Source organism: Pantherophis guttatus, chromosome 7 (genome assembly GCF_059756535.1).
Source record: "Pantherophis guttatus breed Tessera chromosome 7, ASM5975653v1, whole genome shotgun sequence".
Taxonomy (NCBI): Eukaryota; Metazoa; Chordata; class Lepidosauria; order Squamata; family Colubridae; genus Pantherophis; species Pantherophis guttatus.
Genome location: NC_142069.1, coordinates 93,421,138 through 93,433,251, shown reverse-complemented (window position 1 = coordinate 93,433,251; position 12,114 = coordinate 93,421,138). Strand labels below are relative to the sequence as shown.

At 41.9% G+C, this 12,114-nt stretch overlaps 1 protein-coding gene across 2 annotated transcripts in view; it reads right to left on the bottom strand.

Moving 5' to 3' along the window:
- The window catches only part of SEMA3A (semaphorin 3A), a 128,993-nt gene that overhangs the window by 37,731 nt on the left and 79,148 nt on the right, over window positions 1-12,114 (bottom strand). For both annotated transcript variants that reach the window (XM_034424861.3, XM_087874366.1), the window contains exons 5-6: window positions 5,669-5,762; window positions 1,101-1,220 (exon numbers count right to left, since the gene is read on the bottom strand). In XM_034424861.3, coding sequence (XP_034280752.1) covers window positions 1,101-1,220; window positions 5,669-5,762 — 214 coding nt within the window. The remainder of the gene's footprint in view (window positions 1-1,100; window positions 1,221-5,668; window positions 5,763-12,114) is intronic.

Here is a 12,114-nt window from a genome sequence, read left to right as displayed (position 1 = left end):
AGATGGCAGGTCCCAAACATCCCACAAGACATAAAAACTCTCTTGGAGTTGCAACCTTCATTTATTTTACTTATTTTACTTATGTTTAATTGTGTGTGTGTGTGTGTGTGTGTGTGTGTGTGTGTGTGTAAAGAGAGAGCGAGTGAGAACAATCAAGATGTTGGCTGCAACAGTGTGGCCATAATTGCCAGCTGGTGTTTTTTTTCATAAACCTCCTGTGGATGCCATCCTTCAAAACCTGATCTTCCCAGGGTGGCTGAAACAGGGAATCTGAGGGGAAAGTGAAGCAGAAAGCAAGCAGAAGGAAAAGAAAATATATGAATTGAGAGGAATTGTTAAGCCACAGTTTCAGGTTCTGGGTGGGTTCTGGGTGGGAGACCGAGTAGAGCTATGGAGCTTAACAGCCACTTCCCTCCGATCCTGGAGTGTGATTGAGTTACATTCAGAAAAAAAAGATTCTACTAATTCTGTTGTATTGAATTTTGGAACAAAACGTCCCCTCTACGCTTAGACTGGAGCAGATTTACGGAGAGACCTTTCTCTCCTCCCTTTCGGCTGGTCATGTTGTAACCCAACTGCAACAAATGAGATCAGATTTGCCTCTGGAAACATCTCTGTTGGGAGGACATTAAAGTCTGTTCCTCCATCCTGCATGCAAATACTCTTCCTCAAGAACCTCAAGATAGAAACGGACTCCAGGTATGTGAAAATTCCTTGTGGCTGAAGAAGAAATGGACATATTGGACCAAGCCAATCTTTGCACGTCAATGAGAGTTTGTGCAAAATATAAGGCAGCTTTTGGTCTGATGATGGAAGGCAGGGAAACCAACTCATACAAAGTCCATTTCCAGTTACCAGGCCAACTTCTAAGACCAAACCAACAGCAGGGTCAATAGCAATGGCGCTTAGGCGCTCTCTGGCACCAGAAACAGCCCTGCCATTAACACGGAGGCCATGATCTCCATCGAGGTAATGCGACTCCCGTTCATTTCATTGACCACTTTAATATTTCACAGCCGGCTGTGGTGTCGAAAGGAAGTCAATAGAAGTGGTAGAATCTGGTGAACCTGAAGTAAATATAGAGGAAATAGGAGACTTACCGTTAAGCCACCGGGAGTCATGCTGCTCTGTCCGGATCGGGTGGTGATGCCCCAGAGTGCGGAAGATGGCAAAATCTCTCCCCATAAAGTCTGCCGCTGTTCCTGAGTAAAGCTCACCATCTGTAACGTTTCATGGAATCGCAGCAGGTCAGAATCAGCGAAGGAGAAAGCCTCCCCCGACGCAACGGTTTCTCAAGGCAGAGCAAGGAGGGCTTCTCGGGCTGAGATGTTGGGTTTGCCAATGAAAATGACAGCCCCGGGGGGTGGGGGGGGGGGAGAGGGGAGAACGCTGCACTAGCTAGAGTGGCCACTTTACAAACGGAGGAAGCGACTCTGCCATGTCCGGTTTTACTGACAAACACTCAAATATGTAGGCCAAAGAATTCGTATTTATATTAGTGTAGGAAGCAAATGCATATATGCTCCTCTTTGTCTCCCCCAACAAAGAAAAGAGAGAAAACAAACCGGACCCGGAATTGGTTTTTCATTTTGTTTTGAGTTCGGAGACTTCCTGGAGCGTTAAAGAGGGATAGAGTAAGACAGTGTGTGTGTGTGTGTTCGTGTGTTCGTGTGTATCTGCTTTCACAATATAAATTGTGAAGTGAGTTGACAGCATATTGAAGTCCAGGTATTCTGCTTTTCATGGTCATAATGAATGGCCCAGGCAGGATTTTATAGGATTTGGTTGCACCAACGAGCCCACTGACTCCTAGAGAAGTTCGTGTTTTCCATGCCGGTTTTAGAGGCTGGTGTGGCTACCTTGTCTGAGCAAGCTGCCTTCTCCTGACAGGTTCAAAACATGATTTTCAGATAGTCTGCAAAATCCTAGAAGTCAGGAGAGGAGAAATCACGATAATGCAATATGAAGAACAAGGAGATCAAAGGCAGATCTGGAGGACTTTCTGCCAGAAGTTGGGATGATCAGAACTGAGTGAAAGTTTTGCATTAACTCCCAATTCATCATTTTTGTCTCATCTGCCACTTTATATTTTTAAAAGGAGAGGCTGTCACTTAATTGTAGCCCTTATTCAGTGGGGAGCTCCAGCAAATACCTCTGAGGCCTCTCTTAGCCTTTATTTAACTTTGCCTCCATTCGCCTGTCAGCCTCTCTCAAGAGATTTGGGATAAATCAATATAAATCAAGGGGAAGTCAAGAAGACTGCTTTTATTTCATAGTTGTCAAAAGTGGGGGAAAGGTCACTGGTGTGTGTGTGTGTGTGTGTGTGTGTGTGTGTGTGTGTGTGTAAAAAACTATACTGCAAAATCCTAGGCTGTTTTATCTGCTCTCCCATCTGAGCAGGGGTTTCAAAGGCTCTCTGACCATGGAGTGGGACAACTAGTTGCGGCCAACTTCTCATGGTCAACACTCTGTGGGACAGTTCAACAATTCAATGTAATTATTTTAAAAAAATTTAAAATTTTTTTAGTCATTCACCTTTCATTCGGTCCCTCCTTTGTTATCCTTTCTTTAAAGATTCTGTTCCACCATTTCTTTGATATTAGTGTAACTCTCGTTCCATGGTGAGTTGGCCGTGGGGAGGGTTGGGTGGGGCATTTGAAAGAGTTGGCCCCGTCATTTGCAGGCAGCAATCTATCGCTTCCCACCAGATTTGGCAGAGGAAGATGGCTTCACTGTGGCCTCTCGGTTGTTCATTGGCTTCGTTTCTCTCAGGAAGAGCAACTGGCTATAGCCTCTAGCTATAGGGGAGACAGGGAAAGGGACTGATCTGGGGCAGCCTTCCACGTCGTGGGTGCCAGTTTCCAGATGGGTGGACTTCAACTCCCAGAATTCTTAACAATGGCCAGGCAGGCTGGGGAATTCTGGGAATCCAGTTGACTGGAAGACATCCAGATTAGGGAGACTTCTCAGTCTTCCTCTTCTCTTTTTATACAGTTTTATGGGACTCAAAAGTCCCAAACGGTGCGTGACTCGGCCAAGATCCAGACTGGATCATTACTGTGGATCTTTGTTTCCAATAACCCGAATGAAAGAATTAAAAGCAGCCCACATTCTGCCCTAAAGCTCTTAAGGCCACATTAATGAGCAAAGAGTTTCAACATTTTATATATAGTCTGTTCGAATTCTGGCCGGAGTTTCCTATAGATCCTGCCCCTGTGGTTGGACCGGAGCATTTTTAAGGTTTTATTGGAAAATGCAAACATAGCCATTGGCATGCAAACAGTAGCTGTGCCTTCCACGGCCCATTAATAATAAATGACAGCTAAACAAGGCCTCCGAGCTATTTATTTCTCATCCCAAACTGGCATTTTTATAGCACAGTTGAAATTAATGAAAATCAGTTGCAAGTGCACCGAGGAACAGATATTTTGAATTAAATGAAAGGATTACAACTGCACTAATTATAACATATTTTTTAAAATACGTCTGCCTATTATATATTTTGAAAAGACTGCAGGGAACAAAGCAGTGATTTCCTTCTCATGAATTTAAAAGCAAATAAACCTTGGCTGAAGCCCGTCCAGCTGTTCCCTGAGACGAGTCGGGCAAGACACACAGACGTGCCAAAGGGAGGCGTTGATAATGCAAACTATGATTCTAATTAACTTCACAATGTATCCCCAGATTGCTGGCTGGAGAATTCTGGGACTTCCACACATCTTCAAGTTGCCAAAGATGAGGACGGATGTTTTTTGTTAGGATTCATCATCGTTGTCTCTTTCTCATAACTCTTTACCTTTTTTTAAAAGAGGGAAACCTTTCTAGTTTTTTTAAAAAAATTAGAGCAAAAGGCCAGGCAACCACACTGCCGTATCAGTGTAAGTGCAGATGAAAAGCTAAACTCTGTTCACTTCACATGGCAAGGTGCCATAATGGACTTTGTGCTGATTTTGCCATCCTACTTTTTCTTCAAAGTCAATCTTGCCCGAGAAACTCCACCACGAATGTTTTCTGCTCCAGGCGCTCAATTATACACCTGTCTTTTAAGGACTTTCCCCCTCCTACCTTGAATAAATCCAAGATGCAAGTTACTGCAAAGTGAAGGGCTGTATTTTAAAAAGCGCCCTCTGGGTAGTTCCCACTAATCACTTCAATTTCCAAAGGAAGGCAGTCTGCTCCACGCTCCCAGTGTCGTTTTTAAAAGCATGAAGGATTTGTTAAAACACGGAATTATTTCCTTTTCTTAAGTGCTACAGTAAAAAAAACAAGCCTGAAATACTTTCCATCTTTCAAATATGCATCTGGAGGAGAGCTACTTCAACTTTCTTCCTGATGCTTAAATAACATCAAACTATGAGTCATTTCTGAGTTTCCTGTGCTTTCATGGTGACATCGTACTGGTTGGCACTAGGCGCTCTCTGCCAATTTTACCTGTATAGGCTCCAGACCACACCCGGCCTTTCCAGGGTGAACGCAATCATGGTCCTTACGGAGAGAAAGGAAAAAAGGGGCAGGAACCCAAAGAATCTCGAGGGCTTAGATCAGCCTGAACAGCAATTTTCTGTTTGCCACTCTGAGCAGGGAGTTGGATTACAGGCAGTCCTTGATTTATGACAACAATTTCCATTGTTAAGTGATGCAATCATAAAGCATGACCACATCACTTGGCATCATTTAGTGACAGCCGTTCCTGCAATCTTGGTTGCTGTTGTTAAACGAATCCCAGGGTTGTCAGGCAAGGCCTCCAGAATAACTTGCCTGCAGATGCTGTGGGTGCTCCAACACTGGAGGTTTTTAAGAAGAGACTGGGCAAGAGATGGAAACAGCAGAGATGGAATCCTGCTCGAGCAGGGGGCTGGACTAGAAGACCTCCAAGGTCCCTTCCAGCTCTGTTACTCTGAGGCAATGGCCTATCAGCTCCCCAGAACCAAAGACAGAACTTGCAAGTCGCAAGCTGGCCAGGAGGCGAGGGGCCGCTGGTGGGTGGCAAAGGCCGCTCCTGTGTTCTTGTCTTAGCAAAAGTAATGAGCGATCCAGCTCAAGGTGCCCTAGGATTGTGTTTGTAAACAGTGCATTGTCTAAAAGGGCCTTTGGGAGGCCCAAAGCTCTGCAGGGTTGCTGCTCACCCATTGATTCAGACAGGGGATACCCTTTGCACCCTCATTATAAGAAATACACACTCAGCTGCAGAAACAACCAATTGCTATGATGGGACATGTTTTAATTGGCAGCACCAGGCAGCTTGAGGAACCCGGCAGCCCAGCTCTTTCTGAGGGGCTTTCAGTCCAGGAGACAGACTCTTCTTAGGCCCCTGCATAAGATCCTCCGTTGCCCTTGCCATCTCTCCCCAATTCTATAAAAAGGCCCTTGAGTATGGACGTGGTCTCTAGGCATCAATTTATTCTCCAATATAGGCATGGAACATAAAGGCATTTAACTTCTTCTTTTTTTTTTAAACCCAACCCCAGATCTTGAAGGGGCTACAAATGATCTGATTTGTCTTCAGATCTTGGATGTAAACCAAACTCATTTGTCCTGTCCCCAAATCTGAAATTTGAATCAGATCAGAGCCGTCTTGCACCGACCGAGCCCAATAATTGGAAGGAAGAGAGGTAGAAGTTTTGGTTTGTGTGTGTGTGTGTGTTTTAAACCGCTTTATACCACATACCTATTAAAAGAGAAGCTGTCAGAAGTTTGGGGTCATAAGGGCTTTTTCCTCTGCCATTTTCAAAATGTGAATCTTCCAGCTTGAAAATGTTGTCCTGTTGAGAAGAAGGGAGAAACAAAGAATTGAGCATAGCAGACTGATTATTGGAGATGTATAACTTATAAAACCTTTTGTGTGTTTATTTTTAATCCACCAGATAGCTATTGTTATTTTTCTTTCTTATTCTTTCTTCCTTATTTGATGTGTGATGTACCAGATAACAAGGCAAGCATGACTTTATAAAACTTGGGGAATTGCTTTCTGGTGGACTAAGAGACGTCTTTTTATGTGTCTTCTTAAGCCTCTGTGAAACCTGAATCTCTTTTCTTGCGTGTTTCTGCAAAGTGTCTTTTAAGTTTCTATGAAGCAACCCTTCTTCTATGGCTTTCATCATCAGTGAGGTTTGATGTATCTTCAAACTCTTTTTAGAGATTTTTCAATATCTACACAATGACGCTAATGTGTCTATATTAGAAAAGCATGCCTTTAGTTCAAGGCCGGTCCTGGTTTTGAGAACCAGGGTTGGGCAATGGCAAAGAAAGGTGAACAGGAACTGGGGAGCCCCGAGTTCTAGTCTATTCTCACCCACAGAAACTCAATGAGTCACTTTGGATCAGCTATTCTTTCTCAGAGCAGCCTCCCTCATAGGGTTGTTATTGTGGTAGGAAAAAAAAGGAAATTTTGCAATTGACGCATTTTTACAAACAAATTTGAAAAACACACAGGGGGCACAAGTCCAATAATGTGAAATGCCAAGATCCTCTTTGGGTCAAGGTGTGATTGAAAATGACGGAAGTCATGAAGAGGACACCTTCAGCCCTATCAAGGGAGGAATGACGCCGAGACCTGGGGAACTTAGAGTCCCTCTCTCGCAGGTGTGATCCCATCACACCTGCATGCCTACCTCTATTGTCACAAGGCAAGAGGGACACCATGGGAGAACGAAGGAAAGAGCAGCAAAGAAGGCTTGGAGGTGAATCCCATGAAAGGAAGAGGGAAGAATCGGCCGTGCCCAGCTTAAAGAAGAGAAGGCACAAAAACAGCCTTGAAGGAAGGGCTCTTACAGGGCATAGTCAGTGGATTCATTTGCCCAGCATTTATAGAGGGAGACCCACACTCAAAATAAGGAGGAATAATTTCCTGCTGTAAGAGACATTAAGCAGCGGAACAGATTGATTTTAGGGGTGGAGGGGTGTCTGTCAGTCACTGGAGGTTTCCAAGGCAGGAGGTTGGCTTCCAACTGATTAGATGTCTCAAACTATCTCTAGAGCTTTAAACCCCCAGTCTTCTCAAGAACTGAAAAAGGGAGTGGCAGCTTCAGTCCTGTCCTCTTTGTGGTGTGGTGTATGTCTGTGTGGGTATTTTGACGTCTGCAAAAAGGCATTCTAGTTAATCCACAGGCTCCAAGAAGGTTTTGGCACCTCTGAACTCTCTGCTTTGAAGCCACGGGAAATAAAGCAAATATCAGGCATGCAGGTGAGTCTTCCAAAAACCTCTTGTCTGGATTATACAAGCACATGCACACAAAACAAAATATTCATTGGGCTGCAGGTAATTTGGGATCATTTGAAATGACATTTATTGCCAGGAATTCAGCTTATCCCTGTCATGAGTAAGACAGGGAGAGAGAGACTCACTTCTCAGGCCCCTCAGAGGCGAAGGCTGGTGAAAGGAAAGACCGTCTAAGCTAGAGGCCGCCAACCTTTCGGACCTCAGGACCACTAAATTCATAATTTTAAATCCCGCGGACCACTAATATGAATTTTTCAAAAAGATAAGTAGTATTTAGTGCAATATAAAAAATGCAAATAATTTTTCTGCGGACCACCAAAATTTTCTTACCGGCCACCAGTGTTGGTGACCGCTGGTCTAGACTTAGGAGGAACTCCAAACATGCCTATGAAGTAAACAGCTAAGAAAAAAAAGAGTAAGAAGCACCCATAGAACCCATAGGTCAAAATAAAAGGGCCAGATTAAAGACATTTGAATGAGAAGAACCCACCAAAGGATCTGGTACACCTTAAAGAGCTAAGGAACATAAAATACATCTGCCAAAAGAAAAGTCCCAGATTAAAGATTACAGGATGAAAAGAAACCAAACCAACAAAACCTCTTTTAAAATCTCAAAGACTAGCAAAACTATTTTGGTACAATGATTTTGCGGATTGGAACCAACTTCAATGGATGAATCAAGTGCTTTGCTGAATTACAGCATAATTTTATATATCTATGTGGTTAGGGGCAAAGGATTTGCAATATTATTCATTTTCCTTCTAGTTCTTTTTAAAGAATCTTAAAATATATTATTCTCTTTTCTTTCTTAAGACTCCTTTATGCATTTAATAAAATCACAGGACGCTCCTGGGACTGCCTATTTCAGGCCACAGATAATAGATTGCGTTTTTGAATATTTCCTAGAAAAACAAATTGGAATGAGTTACTAAAAGCTTTCTTATATGCATTTTTTCCTCTCTTTCTCTCTCTATGTAAAAGGGGCAAAAAAAAAAGAGATGGGGAAACGAGGAAAAAATGTGATGATGTCATCACAAAAATGGTAGAATTTTTGTACTTGACAACTTTATCAGAAGTCATGACACAAATACATCACTGCACAATTTGGACGATAATGTTACGATGCACAAGTTGTCACTGAGGCATCATCTTTTTTAACTTGATATACTGTATATATATAAGCTGATTTGAGCAGCAGAATCTGAGCTTTTGACTGCTTGAAGGGAGGGATGGGAAAGAAAAAGTTGGTAAGTTTGTTAGTAAAAAAAATATTAGAGGAACAAAGAGGCACAAACCAACTTGCCTTATATTATGTCATCCCGTTGGTTTATCTAACTCAACTTTCCCCAACTCAGTAGTCTACAAAATTTTGAAACCACATCTCTTAATGATTAAGAGATAAGACAATCTGTTATCCCTGACATTCACGCTCTTTCATTGTAGCCCTGCTACCATTCTTAATATACTATGACTGCTACCATTGCCATCAATGTAATGGTTCTCATTTTCAAGGTTTTTTTTTCTTCTGCATGAAGCTTATGCCTTCCCTTTCCCTTTCCCCTTCCCCTTCCCCTCCCTCCCTCCCTCCCTCCCTCCCATCCTCAATGAGGCTACTCCAATAAGAACTTATTCTAAGCAAACTAATGTCAGGATAAAAACAATGCAAAAGAAACCATACAGCTTTATATATCACCTACATAAGATCAAGAAATGAATATTGTGGATCTGACCCATGGAGAACTTTAAAGGCGGCAGCCAGCACCTTGAATTGAGTCCAGATTTATGAACCTATCTAGTCCTTAAGTAAAGCCTTGCTGAATTTATTTATTTTTTCCAACAAATTGTGTCATACTAGACGCATTAGGGAAACTCAGAGGTTTGGGCTGTAGGGTGACAGCTGCCTTCTACTGGTATACCAGCAGCCAATATTTAAGACCTGATGCTTATCATTCAGCACAGTCAACATCCAACTTTATACGGTTAATAGCAACTTTATTTTTAAAGTTTTATATTTACCAACTATATTTAACAGGGTGATGCAGCTGAAAGATCAGATGAAGTTCTAGTCAAAATTAAGAAAAATCAATGTTCCTTTGAATTCTATAATATGAGATCCAGGAGAAGACTGCATAACTTGATCACTGTCTTCAAGCAAAGTGCTGAACTGTGTTATGTAGAAACAATGCAGTGTTTTCCCAGAAGATGGAAGAATGGAGTTAAATTACAAGGGTTTCTGTTTATCTGGACAAAAGCTATAACACTAAGAGTGGAACTGCCTTGAGAGGTGATGGAGGGATTTAAAGAGAGACTGTAGGACCAGCTGTAGTAATTTCTTCCTGGACTGGACTCCCAAGTCCTTAGAAGGAGCCTTTCTGATACTTCCATATTACAGTTCTGTGAAATTCTGAACTATCTTTCCAGCTCACTCAGAAACTGTTACCTATTTTTTATGCTACCTATTTCCTGGAATACAAAAATATACTTTCTAGGCATGTTCAGCCTTGTCTTAATGGGAGCCTCACCACTGCACACACACAGATTTAATTTTGTAGTGAAATCGAGGAAAGAGTTTTTGTAGTTTAGCCAATTGCTCCTAGGGTAGTAAACTGAACACTATGACTTGACTAAGAGACAGGATGCCTTAAGTAGGAAACGTGGCTTATTCCCACTTGCCATTGAAATTGGGTGAGAACAATGATAGTTGCCACCCCTCAGCTAAGACCATCTCTCTGTCTGGCCAGGGCTTCCTTGCACACTTTTGAGTTAGTAGGCAAGTAAAAGCATTACATTAGTAATCGAACTGATGTGGATGTTGGTGCCAGGAAATTCAAGATAGAAAGCAAGAAAATATTTTTCCAGGCTCTCAGATTAATCATTAAGGGACCTGCACTTTTAGATAGGATGTTTTGGAATGAATTGCTTCTAGTAGATCTCTGCAAGTTTTCATAACATTTTGGCTCCTTTTAGACCCATAAATGTCTTGATTCCAGAGTGTACACTTTAATGCGCTCAATACTCCTTTGGGACATGAAGTCAGAGGCGTTGTTCTTTGGTTCCTGGCCAGTTTTGGGGAGGGGGGTTGCTTGGGGAGAGGAAGGAACGATGGGAAGTGGAGGGAGGACTTGGCAAGCAGAGCTGATGAATGGGCCCCCTGACCAAGCATGTGGGATAACTCACCAATTGGTGTAATCAAAATATTTGATGGACTTGAAATACTTTTGAGTCGTCATCACATTTCTTAGAATGAAATGCTTACATTTAGGAGATCGGTACCAAATAGAGGATCTCATTCTCCTTGTACATGAATGCCCAAGGTGATCCCGCAGAGGTGGAGTCATCTAAAACTGTGAGAGTGTCATGCTAGATTTGACTGATTACTAAGGACGTCAAAAATGCCGTATCCCAGGCATCCCTGACATAAGATACCATCAAGAATATTGAACAATTCTCAGAGGACGCTGAGGATTGGAATCTCTTTGTGTAACAACATGCAGGCTTGTCATGTATAATCTATCACCTCCATTGCTTTCTGCTTCCACACAGGAAAAATCTCTGGAAAAATAAATGCTAGGCTGTAATGAATGTCTGTTTTTTTATGTGCAAGTTATTAAATAGACGGCAGAGGCAAGCAATAAGATATGCAACCGTCTCTATGCCTGACTTATTAATCTTGTACTGTATTTTTCAAACTACACTTGGACAAGAATTTATCAAGTATAATTGTTTTTACAGAGACTATTCTTATGTTAATCCTGCAAAATTGCAATGATTTTCAACTGTGATTCTAAACATTAATATCATTCTGTTCCTCTTTTGCCCTTTAGATTTCTTGCAATCATTAGTTTAGTTTAATTTGCTACAATCAAATAGACCAGCCTACAGAAGTTTTATTCCAAGATCCAATCAACTTTTTCAAAAGGAGAAAACTTCCAAATGATCGTAAATGTATCTTTAAAATGTTGTTCTCCACCAGTGTTAGATTAAGTCATGTTAACCAATTTTAGACATGTAGGATGGCTGATGGTGCAAATGCTGCCCTACGTTGCCCAGGTTTTGTCTGGATAAAAAAATGAAATAGAGGTTCCTTGTCTGAGCACTTGGATTTCTCTGAGAAAGGGACAGGGTAGCAAGGTTGATGGGTCTAGGACAACTCACACGGCCAATTCATCACAGGATAACTCTACGCAGGACAATTCAACAAATATAAAAGTTAAATTAATTTCAATGGAACCATGGCCAACAATAATAAAGAAAGTCAATCCAGAAATACAAGAGTTATAATAAAGTTGCCCATGGTGAATTGTCATATCTGCCTGAGAGCATCACTTTAGACAAAACTTTCAACCAGGCCAGTGAAATATCCCATGTCCTCTTTCATGTGTGAAGCCCTGTTACTTCCACTCAGTCACCACTTCTATAAGCTTAACATACCTAAATTGTTCAACTGTTCCTCGTGGGTCTTAATTTTGAAACCCTCATCTTATTGAGAGCCTTTTCTGAACTTGCTCCATTGTATTATTGTCTTTTTTGAACTGTATTGCTCAGAACAGTATTCAATCTCAATTCAAGGTAACATAGAATGGAGCAATTATTTCCCAGGATGTATGGTCTCCCTGGTCATCTTAGTGTACCACAACATAAACGTTTGCTTCTTTGGCTGCTAAGTTCCACTGCTGGCTCATGGTCTTGCTAGAAGAACCCCAAGAATGTCCCTTTCACACACCCTTCTACCCAGCCAGCTCTGCCCCATCCTATACTCATATCTTACCTGTATCCTCCCTCCCTGCCTAACTTTACAGGTCTCCTTGTAGATTCTGCCCTCTCAGGCTTGCCTTGTTCTTGTTTGAATACTTTTGTCTTCTCAAATGTTAGCTCCCAGAATTGTGTCATCTGAA